The sequence below is a fragment of the Orcinus orca genome, chromosome 5, assembly GCF_937001465.1.
Source record: "Orcinus orca chromosome 5, mOrcOrc1.1, whole genome shotgun sequence".
Classification (NCBI taxonomy): Eukaryota; Metazoa; Chordata; class Mammalia; order Artiodactyla; family Delphinidae; genus Orcinus; species Orcinus orca.
Genome location: NC_064563.1, coordinates 11,269,052 through 11,295,320, shown reverse-complemented (window position 1 = coordinate 11,295,320; position 26,269 = coordinate 11,269,052). Strand labels below are relative to the sequence as shown.

At 41.3% G+C, this 26,269-nt stretch overlaps 1 protein-coding gene across 8 annotated transcripts in view; it reads right to left on the bottom strand.

Annotated features, from left to right (window-relative positions):
• The window catches only part of TBC1D5 (TBC1 domain family member 5), a 548,696-nt gene that overhangs the window by 123,675 nt on the left and 398,752 nt on the right, over positions 1-26,269 (bottom strand). For all 8 annotated transcript variants that reach the window (XM_049710184.1, XM_049710183.1, XM_049710187.1 and 5 more), the window contains one exon: positions 5,143-5,249. In XM_049710184.1, coding sequence (XP_049566141.1) covers positions 5,143-5,249 — 107 coding nt within the window. The remainder of the gene's footprint in view (positions 1-5,142; positions 5,250-26,269) is intronic.

The following is a 26,269-nucleotide window of genomic DNA, read 5'->3' as shown; positions in this document are numbered from 1 at the left end:
GCTCAGAGAAGATGACATTATAATGGCATTTCTGGAATGAAGCATTTTCTATCATCATCACCCGGCTTGAATCCACTCACCACTTTTCAATTCTGATATGTGACATTTTACTAAAGCCACCTGACATTAAAAAGTTGCATGTACAGTGAGGGTTTTTGGAATTAAAGAATAAAAGTCCATTACCTGCATAAAATCTGAATATTCAGACGTTATAATTTAAAAAAGCAATATTTAACATAACTCCGAACAAAAGCCAAATCAGAATTGGCCAAGCACAAGAACACTGTACACTATATTTTATATATATATATATATTTATATTTATTTTATAGTATATATATTTTGTGCTTCTGTATACAAGAATGACTATAAAATTAAACTGTCTTATTTCTAGCAATTTTCTCCCATAAACAATAACAGGGATGCTTACAAACTTACCAGAAATATAATATTGGGGGACTATTCTAGTCTTCAAAACAAACGGTAGCTGTCAAATTCTTACTGAATAATCTACAATGTTAACTCATGTACTGTATTTCATTTGTAGTAAGTCTTTGTGATAAGGTTAACACTTCAACATACAACACAAATAAGAGAGGACCGAAAAATGAAAATTACTTTGCTTATGTTTCTGTATTAGAATTCTATTTGCTGAAGGGTAAAAAACAGATTTGCAAAATTCACAGTTAACTTAAAACAATAGTTTTAAACCTTTTATTCCTAGCCCTTACTGCCTTCAGGAAGGAGAGAACATCTGGTTATTTAAGGAACACAATATGTTCACATTTTCTATGGCTTTTGTTTCTAATTGGGTTTTAAATTTTTTTTTGGAATTTGAACAACTAGTTAGAACAATGTTTTTTAATCACTTCATATTTTTCAGACTGTCATCCTTCCACTCCTCTACTTCGTTTAGTGGATTGTTTTTGGAAATCTGCTCAGTGATTCTAATATAATAAAAGGAAAACGAGAATCAGGATTGTGGTCTGAAGAGCTAAGTATAGAAACCATATCGTAAGGTGAACAGAGTATAAAATGCTACAGATATTTGATAGCCAGTCTCTTCAGACAGCATACACTTACAAACACTTCAAGTAGTTCTTGGGTCACTTATATACGTGGCACTTTCATTTATTACAGATGCAAATAAATATCTATTACAAATAAAAGAATTCGTATGAGAAATATCAGTAACTAGGATTCCACTATTTTTAAAACTAACGAAGCTACAGCTCTTGTGTGGAAGGGTGGCTGGAAGACCTTGGTTCAACGGGTAGCTCTGCCGCTGACAAGCTGTGTGACCTTGAAAAAGTCTCTCAAATACCTGGATCCTCAGTTTGTTCATATTACAGAAGGAGGAGCGGAACTAGACTCTCTTGGTTCTTGGCAGTTCTGAAATTTGCACAGTCTAAGTGAAGTATATTATTTATTTATTATTTTTTTGCGATACGCGGGCCTCTCACTGTTGTGGCCTCTCCCGTTGCGCAGCACAGGCTCCGGACGCGCAGGCTCAGGGGCCATGGCTCACGGGCCCAGCCGCTCCGCGGCATGTGGGATCTTCCCGGACTGGGACACGAACCCATGTCCCCTGCATCGGCAGGTGGACTCTCAACCACTGCACCACCTGGGAAGCCCCGAAGTATATTATTTAGATCCTTTGTTGTATCTTCTTTGTTCCATAATATTTGAAGGTGATAACAGGTTTTCAAATAATTCTGATTGATATTAAATTAAGGAACTAGATGCCCTTTTAGTTCAAGTTGTAGGGTCACTTCACCATCTTGATAAAAATGGCTGCTGACAAATATACCATTGGCTATGGTTTCTGTGGAATGTGGATATGGGTTCCAGAAATATGTAAGGTGAGTGAGATCCACCTGGATTAGAGTCAGTATTAGAAGAGGCGCAGTGCTTAAGTCAGCATTCAACGCTACCATTGTCTTCTTAATACCAACCACTGCATGACACAGAGCTAAATGCTAACAAACGAGCAGGATGATGAGGAGGGATAATTGATAGAAGATACAAGCAAATCGCTAAACTACAAGGGGCTATGAAGCCTCAAAGGGAAGACGTGTCTTATCTGAGTCTGGGAATGGCTTCCTGGGGAAGGAAGAACAGAGGCTGGGAACCTCAGGAGGGGATGAGTAGAAACAAGGGTCATGGAACCATTCCAGCTAGTTTGGAAGCTTACAAGCGTTTCGGCCTTGGGAAAGGCACATGGCCTCTGCACTGAAAAAGAAGGAGGAAAGATAACCCGCTCTGCTGTCTCGGAGCTTGTAGTGAGGACCAAAGGAAGCATATCAAAGTACTTGGAGACGTGAACGAGTATGATCCTGTGATTACAGTTTACCAGCCCATTATTTCAGTCTGTTCAAATGAGAAATCTTTTCACAGTAAAGCTGACATCTGATAGAAAATAAGTAACAGCTCAGTGTCTCAAGCTCTACTGCAGAGTCTATTCTCAACTGAGCAGTCTCCGCTGGGATTTCGGGATAGTGGTAGGACGAAGTGTTTCTCTGAAGGCTGACGATGAATTCAGGGAGGCCCAGAACTCCTTGTTCATGTTTATTTTATTGAGTCTGTCAGCAGCACTCAGCACAACTACCATGTGAAGCTGGGATACAGGACAGTAAACTTTCATGCCTCAAATCTCTTCCTACTAGGTCACTTCATAGAGACTTGTGTGTTTATATACTTACTCTGATTTAAGTGTTTCATTGTTGCTAATAAATAGAAAACATTTAAAGCACTCTGAGGTCTGGATCCTCAGAGGCTATGGGTGGGGTACTAGCATCGTCTTTCCCTCTCTTTACATGGCCTCCTCTCTGACTTTATAGTTGACATGAACTACACTGAAAGCTCTATCCACTGGTGGATTTTTACGATATATATAAACTTACTTCTTTTTTTTTCTTTTGTGCCTTTGTAGCACTGGATTGGATCTTATTATATCATTAGACGTCAGTTCTTTATGGTCAAAGGCTGCTCTGCTTGGGTAGGTTGTTAGAGGCAACAAAAGAGGAGACCAAGACTTAGCAAGCGTGAATCCCCAGATCACAAGGACATCTGGTAGGAGAGTCAAGACTTGGCCCAGTGTCCCAATTCCTAGCTCAGGCTCCTGGCAAGACCCAGGACACCACACTGCGATAGATCTCCAATTCGCAGATATGCCAAGTGATGTTAGTTATCATTTGACATTTACTAATAATGTCAATGGATCAGCCATTACATACACTTAACTAAAACTACCACCTTGCTGGGTTGGCCGTCTGAAACCCCCTTAGTACTCTGCAGCTTGCTTTATCTTCCCCTACAGATATCATCATGCCACGAACTTGTTCTCAGGAGCTTTTTACACATGACTCCCTCCTTCTGCCCAGTTTCTCATGTCTCAGAAATACCAGTTTAAAGTCCTAACTTTTGGACAATTATCTTGATTGTTTTTACTTGGTAAGACTCTGAATGTAAAAGTGGGGAATACTATTTTTTAGATACTTATGCTGTTACATTTTTTCTTTTAAACCTTGGAGAAAATTTTTCTTAATGCTTGTAGAATTGGCTTCATTATTCTCTATATTACATATACTATCTTTTTAATGTCAAAAGTACTCTATTAAAATTACGGATTCCACTAACAACATTGAGGAATTTAGTATACAGAATTCTGCAACTGTAAGAACGAATGGTTTATAGGAAGATCAACCACATTTAGCTAGGAAAAAACTTACCAAGATGGATAGGTTTAGATAACATATTCGTTTCTCCTTTCAATTAAACCCAACAAATCACACAAGTAGATAATTCAAACAGTTATTTTAGCAATTTTTTCCCGCTCTGTATGACCCTAATAATTCTCAATGCTGAGCAGATAGAATTTACCTTAAGTTTGTAGACCAAAACTCAGATACCTCATGGACCAGAAACTTCATCCTTTATTCCTTTTATAGATATGCCATAATCTTGACTATTTCATATTAAAAATATATACTTATACAGCCTACATATACATAAAAAAGTAAATGTGAGACTGTAGGTTTTTTTCATAGTCTGACTCCTAAGCCTTACCAGAAAAAAAAATGCTACCTTATGTATTAGAGAAATGATGGATTGTATTTCTGACACTTAATGAAATTTTGTATAGGAGAAATGACATAAAACTGTGTATTTCTGAAGAAAATGGATATAGGCACAGGAAAACAACAATTTTAAATCAAGCAAAGAATAAATACATGCTCAAATGTTGAAGTCAACAACCGATGAAAGGACAGAAATCCTTCAGAATCAAAATGTACGTTGAACTTGGAGGTCCACGTTGATCAGACAGAGCTCTGGCAGTGGAATCCACAGACAGACTGACTCAAAGACAGTTCGACAACTGCCAACACGATTGCTGGGAGCTCTGCCAAAGAGCCAAAGGCTGGGATTACCACCCAGAGCCTGGCATCCTAGTCCTCGTGTTTGAAGCTTTCTCTCTTATACTTCATCCAATATTTTTGTTTGGCTCAAAAGCATCAAGGATTCACAGATTTTTTTAGATCATTAAATGTTCTTATTTTCAAGAAATGTAACATTAGTTGTAAAAGAGCACACTTTTTCTCTGGAGTGTAAAGAAAATTTTGGTGACTTGCTTTAAGTTCAAATAGAGAAATCAGCATTAAAGACTCTTTAAATCTTTACTTTATTAGGTTACTCTTCACCCGCAAAATAAGAAATACATGTTCATAATATGAAATAATTTAGTGTCTCACTGCATCATAAACTCTTAGAAAACTGGTCCTTTTTAGAGCTCTAATGTCTTGGTCTTCACATGGCTCACGAGGCTATACCTGGGTCAGTTGGCCCCCGGCATGAAGTGTGGCTATAAGGAGAAGCAGGTGCTCAACTATTTCCTTGAGTTACGAGGAAGCAGGTGGGCAGAACAACCTCCTGAGTTACAAGAGACGTGCGCTCCTGTTTCTCAGGGCAGTGTCCTTTGAATTTGCCCGCTGAGCTGCTAGACCATCAGGTATGTGGAGTTGTGGCCTGTAGGCAATTCATCTGCTATTAGGCAAATTCTACATTAGGAATTCTTGGAGTCATGTAGAGAAACCAGTTTTTCACCCCACTTAAAACTGTGCACATCCCACATGGAAAGCTTACCTTGGGATCGCGAAGGAACAGAGCCTTAAGAATCAGCGAGTGAACATCCCCGATGAGTGGGTAATGCATCAGAAGGCCAAGACAGGTCTGGTAGTTACTAGAGATCACTAAATAAAAGGGGAAAAAAAGCAATTGAGAAGCAATGCTGTTTCAGATACCTGCATTACTAAGAGAAACAAAATTAACAACTTAGATTCAAAGAAAGCAAACCAATAACTCGACTGATTTGGACAAAAGGAAATGGGGAGAGGGGATCGTTACCAAATGGCCTTTGAAGCAGCACACTGTACTAATATACCAGCACTCATCGTCAGGGCGGTGTTGGAAGGAAGAGCCTCAGATATAGATTTGTGTGTGCGCTTGTAACACAAATAAACTCTTAGAAGCATGCACATTTATTGCCATTTATATGGCTGTATTTAAATGTCTCTAGTTTTGCTGCTTGGAAATTAGTAACAAAAATCTTATGAATGGGAAAGAACCAGCTTAAATTTCTCATAAAATATTATGTACCCTGATTACTATGCTTCACAACTTACATATGTTACGTTTATTTTTTGTATATATAAATATTACATAGTTCAAAATTAAAGAGAATATAATTTCTTCCAATTATTTGTTTTCCTAAAGGTAACAAGAAATTTAGGAAAGATATTTATGCAGCATTTCTTGGAGGAAAAGTGTCAAAATCTTCATAGATTAGCCTAACTGTGCTCCTTAGACCGTCATTTAATTTTTTCCCCCCAAATCAACCTAATTATGGCTGCAATTATTAAACACATCTTTTCAGGCAGGTCTATGCAAACTACTTCATTTCTTGGCAATCCATCTGCCACTGCTGTCACAGTTGCGCCCATTAGCGACTCTTGTTTTGTAAGCTAGGCTGACGGCCTCGGCAGCATGATTGTGAACAAACTTTACAGTTGCAACTTCCTGTGGCTGTGACTGAATCCTTTTCATTAATCAGAACGGTTAGCTGAAAAATATTCCGTAGGAAAACAACTGTGACTCACTAGAAACAATGTAAGTCACAAAATAATTTTTTTGTGATCAGAAATACCCTTGACTCTTAGGTTTTTCTTTCCTTCTTCTGCTGGGAACATCCCCCTTCCCATGAACATTATGGAGAAAGGGGACAGGACTGGGCAAAATGAATAATTATCATCTATGTAAGGAACCACTTTATCATTTTCATTTCCTTTGCTTATCTGACAGCTTGTAATTTCATACATCTGCTTTCATTTGTGAAGTACTCACTTATCCTACCCTTTCTTTATCTGTTCAGACTCCTCTTTTTTTATTTGTTCATTTTATCATATTCACATTCAGTTGCCTGTTGTCTTTTTTACTCTAGAATTCAAAAACCTAGGGTACTGAGAATAGTATAACATTTTCATGTCCAGTTTTCTTTGGGATCTAACAAATAAATAAAACTTAGATAATCAATTCATTTCCTAACTCATAAAGTTATTTTCCCAAATGCTATAATGGTTATATATTAGTAACTGACCCAGGAAGAATTCTTGTATATTTTGTAAGACAGGCAGGAGAGTTTAGTGGAAATGGTTCTGGGCTCGGGATTCAAAGATGTGGGCTTTGGGGCTTCCCTGGTGGCGCAGTGGTTGAGAGTCTGCCTGCCGATGCAGGGGACACGGGTTCGTGCCCTGGTCTGGGAAGATCCCACATGCCGCAGAGTGGCTGGGCCTGTGAGCCATGGCCGCTGAGCCTGCGCGTCCAGAGCCTGTGCTCTGCAACGGGAGAGGCCACAACAGCGAGAGGCCCGCGTACCGCCAAAAAAAAAAAAAAAGAAAAAGATGTGGGCTTTCATCCTGGGATGCCACTTGAAAACGTTTCATAAAGTTGCCTGGAGACTCAATGACATAATCTAAGTGACTGATTTATAGCAGCCGCTCAAAACCGGTTGGGAGTAACCTCTCAGAGCTGAAGTTCAGTCATTTGGAAAACAACTTTACGATTAAAAAAAAATTTACCTGCCTACCTCATTCATTCCAATAATCATTTGTTGAGTACCTAATCCATGACAGGCCCTACGTTAGGAGGCGAGGTGGAGATGAACAAAACACAGTCCTCACCCTGGAGAAAATGAAGGTACAGAGAGCAGACACGTAACAACAAGCAGTTGTTACTACTACTACTACTTCTAAGATGATAACGAATTGTTGAAGTCTTTCTGAGACCAGGCCAGGCCCCATACCAAGAACGTTACCGGCATATCTCATTTAACTTCTATGACGATCTTATCACAGGGTACAATTATTATTATCCCTGTTTTACAGATGTGAAAACTAATCCTTGGAGGGATTAAATCATTTGCCCAGATCACACAGTGATTTGGTGGTAGACCAAGATTTGACATTCAGAAGTCTAGCGGCAGGGTCAGGGCTTTTGAAAGGCCATTGTTTTGAAAAGCAAGTGACATAATGGATGCAAATAATCACTGCAAACAGGAAAGTCATTTAACGTTAGTGCTCTTGTGTAGCAGTTTTAAGTAGTTTGGAAGATCAGATTAACCCAGTGTGTAAAGCAGCCTGACATAGGTAGGCATTTATTTGGAGGGACCAGAGTGACAATCCTATGTTATTACCACTTGAAAAAACTTTTGAAACTATAGGAAGCTGTAAAATACATTTTACAAATACGAATAAAATACATTTTACAAAATAAGGGAAGCTAAATAACATATTAATATTCTACTTGCATAACAAACGAAGGAGCTAACGTTCTTTCTCCTATCCATCCATCTATCCATCCATCCACCCATCCATCAATCCATCCCTCCAGTCACTGAATATCATGTACGTTTGCTGAGCATCTACAAAATCCTGTGCCAGGCAGTAGCACTAGGGACATGATGGCGAATGAGTCTGAGCTGTGAAAGGTAGCAGAACGTGGCACCCTGAAGTTTGGCTACAGGGGATCAGGACTCGCCACCTCCAAATATGCCCCTTTGGTATATTGACTATTTTGAGCTGGAGAGGTTTTCTCTGAACTCCGCTTATCTTTAACTCCCTAAGTGCTCCAAAAGGAACTCAACTGTCATAAATCCCTCCAGCCAAACTTTGTCACAAAGATACCTTGCATCTATTCTTCTCAGGGTCCATTCATCTTTCCTAAAAATCATTTACTCTCCCCTAAGAGGCCTACAACACCCCTCCCCTTTCTCTATTGAGGTGGTGTTTAATCCTGAAATCTAAAGCCATCTCTTTGAGGGTCACTCATTTTCCCCTGGGTATCTCCCGTATGTGCATGAGGTATACATGTTAATCAACTTGCCTGTTTATCTCTCAATCATTTTGTGAAAGAATCTCAGAGGAAAACCTAACTGGGTAGAGGTAAGCTTTCACCTTCCTCTTGCCCCCTGCCTTCTGATAATGCCATCTCTAATTTCTTAATGAAAACTTGTATTTCCACCTCGAATTTCTTAATGAAAACTTGTACTTTTCATTTGCAATTACATGTGCCAGTATTACGTCCCTTTTGAATAACTGTGTCCAATTTAGCGTACTCGAAAGAGAATAATACGAGCTATTTTAAAAATAAAATAGTAGGAATCTGAGAGGAGAAGAATTTAGTTATGATCTTTGCAGCAAATTTTTCTTGAACTTGCAAAACTAATCCACAACACTGTTCCTTCTCCAGTGTTTATTCTGTCAGAGCAGGGCAGTGACACAAGGAAAAAAAAGTGAAAGACTAAAAAAAGACTGAGTTTTGCTATCTACCTACATTTGAAATCAAGGATGTATATGCTTTATTGAGAAGATCATATGGTTTTTATTCTTCAATTTGTTAATGTGATGTATCACACTGATTAATTTGAAGATATTGAAAAATCCTTGTATCCCTGGGAAAAACCCCTCTTGATCACGGTGTCTGGTCCTTTTAATGTACTGTTGGATTTGGTTTGCTAGTATTTTGTTGAGGATTTTTGCGTCCATGTTCATCAGTGATATTGGCCTGTAATTTTCCATTTTTGTGGAATCTTTGTCTGGTTTTGGTATCAGGGTGATGGTGGCCTCATACAAGGAGCTTGGAAGTGTTCCTTCCTCGGCAGTTTTTTGGAAGAGTTTCAGAAGGACAGGTGTTAACTCTTGCACACAAGGATGCACACAAGGATGTACATGCTTTAAAAACAAAGTACTAAAGCCACACTCCGAAGTGCTTATTCAGGGAAGGTTAAGACAAAGGTGAGCGGCATTTAGGAAAACCTATGGAATCTGAAATCAGATGATCTAGATTAGATCTAGATCAGAAGGCTGGCTAGTCATTTACTGTGGGTGTGAATTTACGCAAGCTGCTTAGTTTCACTAAACCTTATTTCTCTCATTTATAAAAAGCATTTACTCTATCTGTAGGGATTCTGTAAGAATGGCACGGAAGTGAGGTCATGTGCTTCCCCATCTTGCTTGACTCTTGCTAAATAAATAGCACTCCCACCACCTGAAGCAGAGCTGACTTTGCTGCCTCTACCTTTAAATCAGCGGTCCCCAAATTTTCTGGCACCAGGGACCGGTTTTGTGGAAGACAATTTTTCCACGGATGGGGGGCGGGGGTTGGGGAGGGATGGTTCGGGCGGTACTGCGAGCGATGGGGGGCGATGGGGAGCGATGGGGGGCGATGGGGAGCAATTAGGGGGCGATGGGGAGAGATGCGGGGCGATGGGGGGCAATGGGGGGGTGATGGGGGGAGATGGGGGGCAGCAGATGAGGCTTCGCTCGCTCCCCTGCCGCTCACCTCCTGCTCCTAACAGGCGGCAGACCCGTACCCAGGGGTTGGGGGGCCCTGCTTTAAAGGGCCTAAACTGTTCTGGAGTGGTCTAAGGGAGTTGGTTTAAATAGTCTCTCCAAACCAATACCGTATGCTAACACATATATATGGGATCTGAAAAAAAAAAAAGGTCATGAAAAACCTAGGGGCAAGATGGGAATAAAGACACAGACCTACTAGAGAATGGACTTGAGGACACGGGGAGGGGAAGGGTAAGCTGTGACAGAGTGAGAGAGTGGCATGGACATATATACACTACCAAACGTAAAATAGATAGCTAGTGGGAAGCAGCCGCCATAGCACAGGGACATCAGCTCGGTGCTGTGTGACCACCTAGAGGGGTGGGATAGGGAGGGTGGGGGGGAGGGAGACGCAAGAGGGAGGAGATACGGGGATATAGGTATATGTGTAGATGATTCACTGTGTTATAAAGCAGAAACTAGGGGCTTCCCTGGTGGCGCAGTGGTTGAGAGTCCGCCTGCCGATACAGGGGACACGGGTTTGTGCCCCGGTCCGGGAAGATCCCACATGCCGCGGAGCGGCTGGGTCCGTGAGCCATGGCCGCTAAGCCTGCGCGTCCGGAGCCTGTGCTCCGCAACGGGAGAGGCCACAGCAGTGAGAAGCCCGCGTACCGCAAAAAAAAAAAAAAAAAGCAGAAACTAACACACCATGGTAGAGCAATTATACTCCAATAAAGATGTTAAAAATAAATAAAAAAATAAAATAAATAAGTTTCTCCAGTAGTAACAAACAAAATGAGCTCAGTAAAGATAACCAGAGACATGATTGTTTTGAGAAAGTTTAAAGCAACGGGACCATTAGCTTATGTCTGAGTCAGAGTTAACTGTACTTACAACTGGAACATTTTGAAGTGAAACACTAGTCAAATTATTTATTTCACATTTAGATATACCTTCTCAAGGTAACAAGATGGACTGAGAACAACTACCATCTCTAACATGTTAAAAAAAAAAGCCAGTAAGCACGTACAATGTGTGTACAATTTGCCATATACGACCACACCCCAGCACTGAAACTCAACCCTCCACCCACCTCCACGTCACTCTTCGTCTCTCCCACGTGAAGTTGTATCAAAATTTTGGTTAGAATAACTTCTCGAGTTTTCATTTTTATAACCAGGCAAATGTTATCACAGCTGAACAACACAGTATATCATGACTACTCTTTCTTGTATAGCCTCGTGCCTTTCCTGGAATTTATAACTGCCTGCTTTTTCATTTGCTTTGCTGTGTATATTTTTAACAGTAATTTAATATTAAATGCTCCCCTAGTCATATAAATCTCCCCTTAATACTTTTAAAACATTTAGATGTTTTGTCAATTTCCTTTTTTTTTTAGGAAATTGCTCATGAGGCCTCTGGCCTGCTCCCTCACCCTGAGGATGTCCTTTACCTCTTGCACGTGTTGTATCCTTATTTCCTAGAGTACCTACCTGCTTCTTTCTTGCTTTTCTCCCTCATTTTGGTGGAGGCCATCTCTCCAAAATCTTTATGCTCAGGACAAAAATTTTTTGAAAACTTCTCTGTTTGAAAGATTTTATTTTGACATTAATTAATAGTCTGGTTAGGTACCGAATTCTAGGTTGGAAATACTTTTCCCTGAGATTGTTGGGAGCATTGTTCCAGAGTTTCCTGGCTTCCAGCTGAAAAGCCTCAAACCGTTCCAATTCCTAATCCTTTCTGTGATCTGTTTTCTCTTCTCTTCCCCCACATTGTTCTGTAGATTGATGATAAATACCTTGGTTTGCATCTGTTTTCATACATAACAGGCCCTTTCAATTTAGAAACTCATGTGCCTTTGTTGAACTAGAAATTTCTCTTTGTTTCTTTGATGATTTTCTCCCTCCCGTTTTACTTTATTTTGTTTCTTATTCCTTCCTTCCCCCCTCCCTCCCTCCTTTTCTTCTTCTTCTTTTTTTTTTTTTTATTTTTATAAGAAATCATGATAGCTAGATGTTGGACTTCCCGGCCTGGTCCTCTAATTTTCCTTCTTGCTTTCTCACGGTTTCATGTGCTTCTTTCTGGGACACTTCTTCAATTTTATATTCCAGCCACCTATTTCCATGATACTTTATTTTTCAATTACACTTTTCCCTTTGAATAATGTATTTCCCAGCTCTCTGAGAAGTTTTCTCCTCCCTGCACAGTCTCTGTGGCCTCCAAGTTGCTTTCCTCCTGGCTGCTTGTTTAGATCTCTGTTTTCATGTCGACGCTCTCCTCAATCCTGTGGTGGTTTGGGGCTACCTGCCCGTGTGGAGGAGTGGGGCAGTAGAAAGGCATCTTGAAGACAGCTGTGTGCGCATAGCTGGGTGGGTTTGTGAATGCTGGGGGTTGACATAGGTCACGCTTGGGCCACCCCAAGCCTTTTCTCTTGTGCTGACTAGATTCCCTCAGAGAAGATTCTCCCAAACTCTTCCCGGAGGGAGACAGTCTAGCTTCGACGTCCTGAGAAAGAAGACTGGCGGTTCAACAGTCACTGAAATTTCCTGAGTCCCAGGTTCAAAGACCCTCCACTTTACCGTCCGCAGAGGAAAAATCCTGAAGGTACAGTTGGAGATCTGGGTGTAACTGCTTCTTAAATAGACTTTCAACCAGTTCTCATTTTTTAGTCTTAACTCCTTCCCTCCCCCTACCAATTTCCAAAAGTACCCAACACTGCCAACTTCTACACTTTTAGGAATTCTATGGGTTATTTCTTGGCTTTCTCCATTATCAATTTTGTATTTAGCTTTCTTGGATCTGATAAGTCAGTTATCACTCACCCATCTGTTTTCCTGCTTCCAAAACTACCCTAATTGTCTCCTTCCTAATTCTCTGTGTCCTATGGGTTGATGCTATTTCAATGGGGTTTTAGGAGCAATGGAGGTAAATGCAGGACCTTAACATCTCATCTCATATTTGATATCCTTATCACTTTAATGACATTTCTACTGAACCCCTGGGCAGGTGGATTGAAGGGAAAGAAGAATCTAGGTGGGGAGGCAATTGGGTTGAGAAATGAGGAAATAAGTAGTCAGGAAGCAAAGATCACCACCTTCCTTTCTCTGTGCCTCAGACAGAATGGCCCCAGTCACCCTGCAGGACTCTTCACGTTCTCTTTTGGCAGCAACACATGGACATGGAAGCTTGAGTATTCCTGGGTAAAATTCCAGTGACGCATGTAATTTTGCTGGCTTTTGCCCATAAAAGTTATCCTAGGGTTCCTGAATCCATCTGTCATATTGCTTTCCAGGGCAACAGAAAACTGTGGAATGGGAGTAAGTGTGTGGAAGGGTAAGATTACGGTACAGGAGATAAGCCACTTCTTCCCCTTTTTAGAAGGCCAGGGTGGGGTATCAACTATTAATTTTGAACATGGAACAGAATTTCAGCAGGAAATTAATTCTCTTTTCATATCTCTATTTCTAGAGTTGTATAAACTAAAATTCTTTTGAGGCAAAAAATAGACATTAAAAAGACAATATGACACAGTAGAAGGGGCAAAATCCAAAACACTGACACCACCAATGCTGGTGTCGATGTGGAGCAACAAGAAATTTCAGGCATTGCTGGTGGGAATGCAGAGTGGTACAGCCATACGGAAAGGCAGTTGTATGTGATTTTTCAGGCCTGACCATAGGCAATTAGAAAGGTATGATAATTAATTTTATGTTTTCAACTCGACCAGCCTAAAGGATGCCCAGATAGCCGGTACACATGATTCCTGGGTGTGTCTGTGAGTGTGCGACTGGAAGAGATGAGCACTGGATTCGGTAGACTTGAGTGAAGAGATCCATCCTTGTCAATAAGTGGGCATCGCCCAATCCGCTGGGAGCCCAAAGGGAACAAAAAGGCCAAGGAAGGGTGAATTCTCTCTCTCTTTGGGCTACGATGTCCTGGATATTGGAGTTCCCGGTTCTCAGGCCTTTGGATTCTGGGACTTACACCATCGGCCCCCTGGTTCTCAGGCCTTCAGACTTGGACTGAATTATGCCACTGGCTTTCCTGGTTCCCAGCTTACAGACAGCCGACTGTGGGGCTTCCAGGCCTCCAGAACTGTGTGAGCTGAATCCTATAAGAAATCTCCTCTTCTCTTTCTCTCTCTCTATATTCTACTGGTTCTTTTTCTTTGAAGAAGCCTAATACCAAAGGCTTTCCCTGACAGGCCTCACAGGGGAGAACTGCCCTTCCCACTCCGGACTTGGTGCACAGCCAGCACCTTGCACCCTCTGGAAGGAGCTGCAGTCAAGGTCTCAGGCCAACTCATCGGGCATGATCTTCCACATACTTGTATTCCAAGCCCCGGTGCCTTCGTTCGTGGATCTCTTTATCTGAGGCCTTGGGCAGTGGTCCTTGTCAGGTGGAGGCAGGCGGAGGAAACCGTGAAGACGCCTTCCCTCGTGTGACTTAGTAGCCAGTACTCTTCCACCCCTCGCCTTTCTGCTCACGTCCCGCCCTCTGACACCACCACCATCTCAGGGTTCATAGACTGCCAGACTTTTTCGCTCAGGGCTCCCTCAGCAGTGAGAAGACGGCACATCTGTGCTGATCACCTGGCCCTCAACCAGTGTGCCGTTCCGTGGGTGAAAATGGAACACAGGCTTTGGCGTTTTCTCCAGGTTTTGACCCCTGCTTATTATACCACCACAGTAAGTGACTAAAGGCTTAACTCTTCCACTTTTGACTTGTTGCTTTCATTGGCTACTCCGACACCTAGAAGCTTGGCGCTCTCTCGCGCCCAGCTCAGCTGAGCTCCTGACGTTTCCCATACGATCCAGCAGTCAGCCGCGCTCCTTGGTACTTACCCAAATGAGATGAAAATTTATGTCCTGTACACAAAAACCCGCACACTGATATTTATAGTGGCCTTATTCATAGCTGACAAAAATCAGAAGCAACCAAGGTGTCCTTCAGTAGGTGAGTGGATAAACTGTGGTACATCCAGACCATGGAATAGTATTCTGTGCTAAACAGAAATGAGCTATCAAGACCTGAAAGACATGTAGAAAACTTAGATGCCATATTACTACGTGAAAGAAGCTAATCTGAAAAGACTACGTGCTGTATGATTCAACTATATTTCAATGGAAAATTATGGAGAAAAACCGGAAACATCTATGGAAAAATTATGGAGAAAAAATCTGGAAAAAACTAGGTGGACAATAAAAAGATCAGTGGTCGTCACGGGTTAGAGGGGAGGGAGGGATGAACAGGTGGAGCACAGAGGACCTTCAGGGCAGGGAAATGACTCTGTGCGATATATAGGGGTGGATACACGTCATTATGCGTTTGTCCAAGCCCACAGAATGTCGAACACCAAGAGTGAACTGTAAAGTAAACCATGGGAGGGAGACGCAAGACGGAAGAGATATGGGAACATATGTATATGTATACCTGATTCACTTTGTTATAAAGCAGAAACTAACACACCATTGTAAAGCAATTATACTCCAATAAGGATGTTAAAAATAAATAAATAAAGTAAACCATGGACTTGGGTGATGATGCTGTGTCAGTGTAGGTTCATCTACTGTAACGAATGGACTGCCGTGGTGAGGGATGCTGATAGTACAGTGGGCAGTGTGTATGTGGGCGTGGAGGCAGATGGAAAGTTCTCTGTACTTTCCACTCAATTTTCCTGTGAGCCAGAAATTCTCCAAAAAATAGCCTGCTTTATTAAAAGAAATCTAAACATTAAAAAAAAAACGTGCTACTCTGGTACATCAGACTAAAAACATAAAGTAATATAAATGGTACACGTGTAACCCAAAGGGTATATTAATATCTACATCTGAGATGGTCATAAAAATAACTGACAATATTTAATGTCTGAGAGGAAAGAGAGCTGGCAGTCAGGAACTGTTTAAACATTCCTTCAAAAATAAGACTCCCCGTTTGTGCTTTGATATAAACTCTGTGGCACATCACTGTGTGATTTGGGAGAGTCTTTTTTCCTAGTCCCTGAGGTTGGGTAAAGCTTTTCCAGACAAGACAAATACATTCAATTTATCGTTGAAATTAACTGCATTTTGACATCAGTATAATGTTGAACATGCTCTTAACGAGAAAATAGAGAAACAGAAATTCTGGGGTGGGACAGATGGAAATACTGGCAGATAGACAGATAATGGCTGAGGAATAAGGGGAGATCTAAAATGAAATAAAAAGGAGAAATGTTTTAAACCACAAAGAGGACATAACTGCCATACCAGGCCAGGCTGAGAAATGACTAAGGAGACCCCTACAGAAAACCTAGGAAAATTACAGTGCCGTGCCATGTTGATGCTGGCTGAAAAAACAAGGCAGGAAGTGGACAGAAGTGCCCGAAAGAAACTTTTCCATTTACAAAGTGTTCAGAAAGAAAAGTCAATTAAAAGAGACAATAAACATTTGCGAGATGGTTAGGAAAATCTACTGTTAAATGGATTTGATTATAGTGTTTTAGCTATTAATACAATTTACAAGACAAATAAAAGGCATTTTACTTTGTAAATTAGAGAAAATGTTTTTCTTTGATACTAGTAAAAAACAAAATAAAAATTAAAATAAATAAAAGATAAGAAGCAAAAAATTGAGATACTTAATTTAAAAGTAGACAATGCTTTCTTTACAAAAGCCACGTTGAAAGGAGCTTCTGGTACCTGTCCTCTCAGCAACGATGGCACACGAATCCATGCCCTCACCGCAGGTCTCTAGAGCGCCCTTCTGTCTGAGATCACCCCCAATACTAACGAGAGGACACTTCAAATGCTTTGAGGGGCCGGGAAGAACTGTAACATCGGCCCTGGTCCTGAGGAGCTGACAGTCTAGTTGAGAAAACGAGGCACACACTCACAGGAAAGAACAATATAAGACTGAGTGTAATTAAGTGCTACGTTGAGTAGCATTGATTAAAACCTCATAGGACTGTAAAAGCGAGAGGTCAATGAGGGCTAGACTAATCACGGAAGGTTGGGTTGTGGGGGGGAAGCTACTTTGCCCGAGGCGTGAAAACAGGAGCAAGATTTAGGTAGGTAAGGCCAGGGGAAGGAGGGGAACACATGAGTGACTTACAGTATGAAGTCAGTCACTAAAAAAAGTGTGAGAAGAGCAGCGCGATTTTAAACTATTACAGGAGTAATAATACGATTATATTATACTATAGGAGTACAATAGGATTATATTTCCTTATCTCCTAACCTTTATTTTTGCATGTAATCTTTTTCTTTTTTTTAACATCTTTATTGGAGTATAATTGCTTTATAATGGTGTGTTAGTTTCTGCTTTATAACAAAGTGAATCATCTATACATATACATATATCCCCATATCTCTTCCCTCTTGCGTCTCCCTCCCTCCCACCCTCCCTATCCCACCCCTATAGGTGGTCACAAAGCACCGAGCTGATCTCCCTGTGCTATGCGGCTGCTTCCCACTAGCTATCTATTTTACGTTTGGTAGTGTATATATGTCCATGCCACTCTCTCACTTTGTCCCAGCTTACCCTTCCCCCTCCCCATGTCCTCAAGTCCATTCTCTAGTAGGTCTGCATCTTTATTCATGTCCAGCCCCTAGGTTCTTCATGACCATTTTCTTTTTATCTTTAGATCCCATATATATGTGTTAGCATACGGTATTTGTTTTTTTATTTCTGACTTCACTCTGTATGACAAGACTCTAGTTCCATCCACCTCACTACAAATAACTCAATTTCATTTCTTTTTATGGCTGAGTAATATTCCATTGTATATATGTGCCACATCTTCCTTATCCATTCATCTGTTGATGGACACTTAGGTTGCTTCCATGTCCTGACTATTGTAAATAGAGCTGCAGTGAACGTTGTGGTACATGACTCTTTATGAATTATGGTTTTCTCAGGGTATATGCCCAGTAGTGGGACTGCTGGGTCATATGGTAGTTCTATTTTGTTTTTTAAGGAAACTCCATACTGTTCTCCATAGTGGCTGTATCAGTTTACACTCCCACCAACAGTGCAAGAGGGTTCCCTTTTCTCCACACCCTCTCCAGCATTTACTGTTTCTAGATTTTTTGATGATGGTCGTTCTGACTGGTGTCAGATGATACCTCATTGTAGTTTTGATTTGCATTTCTCTAATGATTAATGATGTTGAGCATCCTTTCATGTGTTTGTTGGCAACCTGTATATCTTCTTTGGAGAAATGTCTATTTAGGTCTTCTGCCCATTTTTGGATTGGGTTGTTTTTTTTGATTTTGAGCTGCATGAGCTCCTTGTAAATTTTGGAGATTAATCCTTTGTCAGTTGCTTCATTTGCAAATATTTTCTCCCATTCTGAGGGTTGTCTTTTCATCTTGTTTATGGTTTCCTTTGCTGTGCAAAAGCTTTTAAGTTTCATTAGGTCCCATTTGTTTATTATTTTTTTTTAATTTCCATTTCTGTAGGAGGTGGGTCAAAAAGGATCTTGCTGTGATTTATGTCATGGAGTGTTCTGCCTATGTTTTCCTCTAAAGAGTTTTCTAGTGTCTGGCCTTACATTGAGGTCTTTAATCCATTTTGGGTTTATTTTTGTGTATGGTGTTAGGGAGTGTCCTAATTTCATTCTTTTCCATGCAGCTGTCCAGTTTTCCCAGCACCACTTATTGAAGCGGCTGTCTTTTCTCCATTGTATATTCTTGCCTCCTTTAACAAAAATAAGGTGACTGCGCTTCCCTGGTGGTGCAGTGGTTGAGACTCTGCCTGCCGATGCGGGGGGGCACAGGTTCGTGCCCCGGTCCTGGAGGATCCCGTGCGCCGCGGAGCAGCTGGGCCCATGGGCCGTGGCCGCTGGGCCTGCGCATCCGGGGCCTGTGCTTCGCGGCGGGAGGGGCCACAGCAGTGAGAGGCCCGCGTACCGCAAATAAATAAATAAATAAATAAGGTGACCATATGTGCGTGGGGTTATCTCTGGGCTTTCTATCCTGTTCCATTGATCTATATTTCTGTTTTTGTGCCAGTACCATACTGTCTTGATTACTGTAGTTTTGTAGTATAGTCTGAAGTCAGGGAGCCTGATTTCTCCAGCTCCGTTTTTCATTCTCAAGATTGCTTTGGCTATTCGAGGTCTTCTGTGTTTCCATACAAATTGTGAAACTTTTTTGTTCTAGTTCTGTGAAAAATTTGCATGCAATCTTAATCCATATAATCCAGCAAAGAATACACAAAGCACTTCTTACAACACATAAGAAAGTAAAAATGTTTCTAGTTTGATTAAAATATTTGGGAATAATCTATTTATAATAATTCTGGTCTGTATCTTTGGAAAAGTGAAAGTTTTGTTTGAAGAGTAGCCATTTGACCTTCATTTCAAAGGTTAAATTTTAAAATCTGTATAGGTAATGTTCGTATTGCTTTTTTTTCCAATGTGAAATTTTACTTTTACTTAATAAAATCATGGCAGGGTTTGAGAGATGTTAAAGGTGATGTGAGCACCAGTCTGCCTGACATCAGCCCGGTGGCCTAGAGCTTCTTTCCTAACCTCTCAACACGGAGGTTGGGCTCCATCTCTGAGGCTTCATAAAGAACATGATGTTTCTATGAAATTTATTAAGTGGTTGAATATTATACTTGGCTGACAATTACTTTCAAAGAGAATGAAAGCTTTCTTCAAGGTGAATAAAGAAACTTATATGAATACTTTTGTTAAAAATTAAATATGAGATGCTGATGGTGAACTGGGTAGAATGAGAACTAAGCAAGGACACTGGGATCTAACCCCATAGACTGAGTGTGATTATTTTCAATCACTTAACTGCCAAGGGCATTGTATTAGTTTGCTAGGGCTGCTGTAACAAAGTACCAAAAAATGGACGGTGGAAAACAACAGAAATGTATTGTCCAACAGTTCTGGAGTCTGAAAGTCCGAAATCAAGGTCTTGGCAGGGTCATGGTCCCTCTCACATCTGTAGGAAAGAATCCTTCCTGCCTCTTCTAGCTTCTAGTGTTGGCAGGGTTTGCTCCTTCTGAGAGCCTCTGAGGGACAATCTGTTCTATGTCCTTCTCACAGCTTCTGGTGACAGGTGGAAATCCTTGCCATTCCTTGGCTTGTAGACACATCACTTCAATCTCTGCCCTGCCTTCATATGGCATTATTCTCCCCATGCGTCCTCACACTGTCTTCTCTCTGTGCACGTCTGTGTCCAAATTTTCATCTTCTTAGAAGGACACCAGTCATATTGCATCAGAGGCCCTCCACTCCAGTAGGACGTCCTCTTAACTGCTTACATCTGCAACAATCTATCTCCAACTAAGGTCCTACTCTGAAGTACTAGGGGTTAGGTCTTCAACATATCTTTTTGGATTGAATATACAGTTTAATTCATAACAGGCCTCATTACCTGAGCCTGTAAAATCAGGATTTTGGACTAGATGTGGTGGATCTGAACTGTTTTTTGGGTGACATATTCCTTTGAGACGATGATGAAGGCTAGACACCCTTGACTCAGGGCAACACACACCTACTGGATATTCTGCACAGCATCAAGATGAAGCCCTCCATTGAACCCCTAGGAAGCAGGGGCCCCAGGTAAGGAGTGCCATCGCTGAAGGAAGGCTCTTTAGTTTCTGCAAGAGCAACATTCCTTGAGCTACAAATACATCACCTATAGCTCCAAGAGAGCACACGTCATGCCCAGAGCCTTGTACAGTGGTGTTCGGTTAAAACTTTTTGAGCTTGAAGACGACTGGGTGTAATGGAACATCAGCATTCTGGATGCCCCAGGCAGGGCATCATGAGTCAGAATCCACAGAGATGGAATAAAAACTCGACACCAATGTTCCATATGGAACGCACAGGGTGGCAAATTACCCACCTTCCTCTTGTTCTTGACCCCGGCCTAAGATGCAGACTCATCTGATCAGTACTGCCCTCCCATGTGTTCTGCCCTATCCTGTTCTGTGTCTTCTTCCCGCTACTCTGCCACCTCCCAATCCTCTCTGAGGAACAACACCTTCCCCTTTGAGCCTTGCCCTCCCGACCACTGCTGCCCCTGCAACCTCCAGGGGTGATGGTGGGGGGCACCCCGCTCCCTGATTCTGTCTGTGAGCCATTGCTTCCTCTCATTCCATAAAGATCCCTCTTCCTCTGAAGGTCATGCCATGTATCTATACTTCCATCCTTCCCCTTCGTTAGTGTCGTGGAGGCACCAGGATGGCCGGCAAAGAGCAGGCACTCAATAAATACTGGTTGAGTGGTTGATGCTTTGAATAAATGATTGACTGAATAAAAGTTGTTTCCTTGGTCACTCTTCTGCAATGATGGGATGCTTCCACTGCTGGCCTCACTGTGCTTCTTCTATACCTTCTCCTATCATGATTCTCGATGAAGTGTCCCTGGAGGACCAAACAAAAAGCCCAGCTCCTTCCCAATCCCTTGATCTCCTCAGTGACTTCCTTCCCCCCTTTACTGACTTTGACCACCCTGGTCACACCGAGAACTGCTCCATGTCCTCTCGTTTGACCACAACCTCTGATGCTTTCAGCTCTCGCATGCTCCCTGTAAATCCCCTGATACTCTGATTTTGCAGCAGTCTCTTCCTGGCCACACTTCTCTCCCTACACATCTTGAACCTCTCTCTTAAGATGTACTCAACGCCCCCCACCTCCTGCCTCCTTTCAGCTGGATGTGGGCCTCACTTGAAGCCTGAATCGCTCTCTGCCTCTTTGGGTCTTGCCCGGTGAGCGTCACCGGGTGCCACTGCCCACATGTCTCTGCAGGCTCTTCAACAGCTCACGGGCTCATGCTAGGTCTTGGGCAGCCACCTCCCCAGCGCTTCCCAGTCACTCCCCTCAAGCCCTGCCCTGCCCCATTCACAGCAGACAGCCTCGCCTCGTCCTTTATCAGGCACCTTCTCCTAGAAACCGGTCTACTTCTGAAACCTGCCTGGTGCCTCCTTCCACAGGACTCCCGACCTCACGCCACTGCCTAGTCTAGGCCCTTGTTTCTTCAATTATTTCACTCAAAAAATATGTGTCAGGAGGATTACTATGCACTGGGCCCTGTTCTAGATGCTGGGATACAGTAGGCAAACCAAGAGAGACAAAATTCTGTCTCTCACTGGCGGGTAGAAGAGTGGGTGTGAAGAACAAATCATAAACGGTAAAAACTTCAAAAAAACAGGATAATTCAACTTTTCATAAATCCTACTCACAGAACAGGAGGGAAAAACTAGCGCTGACCCTTGAAGGAGGAGCTCAGACTCTGGTCTGAGAAAGAAATTCTCCGCAGCTCTCCCACCTCCAGGTGCCGTTTCCCTCTACAGGCAGCCATCAAACCTTCCTGGTCCCCACACCGACCTCTAGTTACATCTTTCTTCTTCCCTTCCCTGTTGACTTTCTTTAAAGATTACTCTGCACATGCTCTCTCTGCATTCTTTCTTTTTTATTTAGTTGACTTTTTGTTGAAAATGTAATGTGTATATAAAATAACAACAAAAACTGTAGAAAAGGCTATTGTAGTTCTGAGCTGTCCAGTTATCCTTCAACCTACCATAATCCAGCTTCTGCTCCCCCAGTCCACTGAATCCACTTCGGTAAGGTCTCCAACGACTGTCCCTCCACAGGTGGACCTTTCCAGCCTTACCTTACTGTACCTCAGCACTCCTGACCCCTGTTACTTCCCTCGCACATATAACAGCTTTGTGAGGCTACAACACAAGCTCCTCCTTCTCTGGTGCCTCTTAAATACTGATATTAAATACCTTTGCCACCTTCTCTTTCTGTAAGCACCCACCTTAGCTAGACTGACCATATAATTCTTATGATCTCTATGGGATGCCTCTGAGAGTGAAAGAAGGCAGTATGAATAACTATTACTCTTGATTAGCAAGTGTAAACTGAGACTGTTCCATATAAACTGGGATGTATGGTCCCTCTATTCTTGGAAGATCACATCCACTGTTGCGGCTTTAACGGACACGTACCTATTCACCATTTGCAAAAATAAATCTGTAGCCTTGACACTGACAGCTTTATTTTCCAATCTTCAGGTACTGATTTCTTACAGACATCTCAAATTCAGCATGGCCCAAACTCAATCATACCCATTCCCCAAACCTGCTAATCCTTCTCTTTCCTCTCCAAGTCGTACAGATTACTCAGCTCTCCAAGCCAGGGCTCATGAGGGAGAACTTCCTGTTCTCTCTCACCTATTCGATGTAATCCCCAAGACATGTTGACTTCAGTTCTGAAGATTTCTTCAATCCACTGTTTTTCCCTTGGACTATGGTCATAACTTTTTATCTCATGTCCTTGCTCCAGTCTTGTCTGCTTCAAGTCTATTTCCACACGGCTGACAGAGTGACCTAACACTGCCCACACTGCTGCTCTGAACCTTTCAGCAGTTTCCTGTCACCTCCAGGATAAGGACTGTCATCACGATCTAATTCTCTTGACTCCTTCAGCCTCATAACCTGCTAGTCACTCTCCCTTTGCACCCTCAGGATACCAGACAGTCGCAGAAACACACATACAGCACCCCCATTAAGCTGACTCTTCCTCCATAGCTTCTTTGCTCATGCTGTTCCTTCTGCCTGGAACGCAGATCCCTTATTTCGCTCGCCAACATCTATAGCGTTTTCTCTAGTCACACAGCCTGCCCGGAGGGGAGCTCGGTGCCCCTGCTGTAAACTTTCATGCTGCCCATCCATGCCTCAGCCACAGTTCCAGACACGTCAGTTTGAAATTAATGATGTCAGTCTTTCCTACTAGTTGGTAAACTTCCTGAGGACAGGGGCAGTGCCCCTTAAATACTTAATATATAGTCATCCTATTTTTAGGAAATCTCATCCACTGTTATGGGTTTAAATAAGCAAATTTAAATAACTTGGACTTCATATTGAAATAAACAACTTCATTACTCCTGCATTTTTTCACTTTTGCCTATGTGTTTTATAAGGTCATCAGAGCAGGGATTAAAAATGTACAAAGGCTTCAGCTGCCAAAAACTGCAAGTTTTATTAAATTAATTTCTAAAAGTAGATCTTAGCACAGGAAACAGGGTGATTAAATTAAAAATATAGTTGTGATGCACCAAAGTAAGAAAAGAGTAAATATTCAAATGTTTAAGACTACAGAAAATCAGAATACATTTCGATAGTGGTTTGACTTGGAAAATTTTGTGAAAATATTATCCAAAAGCATTTTTAAAAATAAAAGCAGCTTCTCATTCCTTTTGTTTTTTATTACTTACATTCTATAAAAATCATACCATTTTTATTTTTTTTTTTTTATTTTTTTTTTTATTTATTTTTTTTTTGCCCGAGGACACAACATAAACTGATTAGAACAAAATAGGTCCAAGATGGCGGACGAGTCTACTTCCACTAGACCTTGAGCCTCAGTATACACTCATTGTAACACATCAGCAAGCTAAGCGACACACCCACAGGTGCCACGACAGTTCCAAGGATGACCATAAAGGTCAAAAAGTGGGCGGTGGCTCAATTCCTAGAAATCCCCACCCCTTCCCCAAAATAGCTGGAATACTCCTCCCACTCATCAGCGTATGAAATTACTCACCCCTATAAAACTAACAACCCCATACCCTGGTGCTGCCCTCGCCTTCTTTTTTTTTTTTTTTTTTTTTTTTTTTATAGGTATACCTGGATTTAATTCTCACTTCTACTGCTTGGTAGCTGGATAGCCTTAGGCAAGTTTCATACCTCCCTGAAATTCACTTAATTCAGTCTGTAAAATGGCATAATAACTTATTATAGCATCCTTTTAGGAATTTTAAATCAGTTCTTGAAATAAAAGTACACAATATATAGACAAGTATGGATTCCTCAATAGATGTTTGACCTTTCATTTCTCCAGTATCCCACCCGCATCAAATAAAGAAAAATACTTTTTAAAATTTACGAATATTTCATTGTTGTAAAGTTAAAGCCATAAAAATAATCAAATGGCCTACTATCATACCGTTAGAAGAAAAAAAAAAGGTGTTCATGAGAGTTCCATATTAGAATACAAGTTTTCCTTAGGCACCTGTTTATGTATGCTGTTCTGCTCTTTGCAATAAATAATTAAATTTAAAAGACTTAATTCCTCACTTTTAAGACCTTATTAGTTTACAAATTACATATTGACCTATGCTAAATTTTATACCGACCCATGCTAATGAATTCAGTACAGAAAACAAAAAACACTGCACTCAAGCAAACTACATATATATATATATATATATATATATATATAACTTATATGAGAATTGCTACTCCAGCTTTCTTTTGGTTTCCATTTGCATGAAATACCTTTTTCCATCCCCTTACTTTCAGTCTGTATGTGTCTCTAGGTCTGAAGTGGGTCTCTTGTAGACAGCAAATATATGGGTCTTGTTTTTGTATCCATTCAGCCAATCTGTGTCTTTTGGTGGGAGCATTTAGTCCATTTACATTTAAGGTAATTATCGATATGTGTGTTCCCATTCCCATTTTCTTAATTGTTTGGGGTTTGTTATTGTAGGTCTTTTCCTTCTTTTGTGTTTCTTGCCTAGAGAAGTTCCTTTAGCAGTTGTTGTAGAGCTGGTTTGGTGGTGCTGAACTCTCTCAGCTTTTGCTTGTCTGTAAAGGTTTTAATTTCTCCATCAAATCTGAATGAGATCCTTGCTGGGTAGAGTATTCTTGGTTGCAGGTTTTTCTCCTTCAACACTTTCAATATGTCCTGCCACTCCCTTCTGGCTTGCAGAGTTTCTGCTGAAAGATCAGCTGTTAACCTTATGGGGATTCCCTTGTGTGTTATTTGTTGTTTTTCCCTTGCTGCTTTTAATATGTTTTCTTTGTATTTAATTTTTGACAGTTTGATTAATATGTGTCTTGGCGTATTTCTCCTTGGATTTATCCTGTATGGGACTCTCTGTGCTTCCTGGACTTGATTAACTATTTCCTTTCCCATATTAGGGAAGTTTTCAACTATAATCTCTTCAAATATTTTCTCAGTCCCTTTCTTTTTCTCTTCTTCTTCTGGAACCCCTATAATTCGAATGTTGGTGCGTTTAATGTTGTCCCAGAGGTCTCTGAGACTGTCCTCAGTTCTTTTCATTCTTTTTTCTTTATTCTGCTCTGCAGTAGTTATTTCCACTATTTTATCTTCCAGGTCACTTATCCGTTCTTCTGCCTCAGTTATTCTGCTATTGATCCCATCTAGAGTACTTTTAATTTCATTTATTGTGTTGTTCATCGTTGCCTGTTTCATCTTTAGTTCTTCTAGGTCCTTGTTAACTGATTCTTGCATTTTGTCCATTCTATTGTCCATTCTATCTCCAAGATTTCGGATCAACCTTACTATCATTATTCTGAATTCTTTTTCCGGTAGACTGCCTATTTCCTCTTCATTTGTTAGGTCTGGTG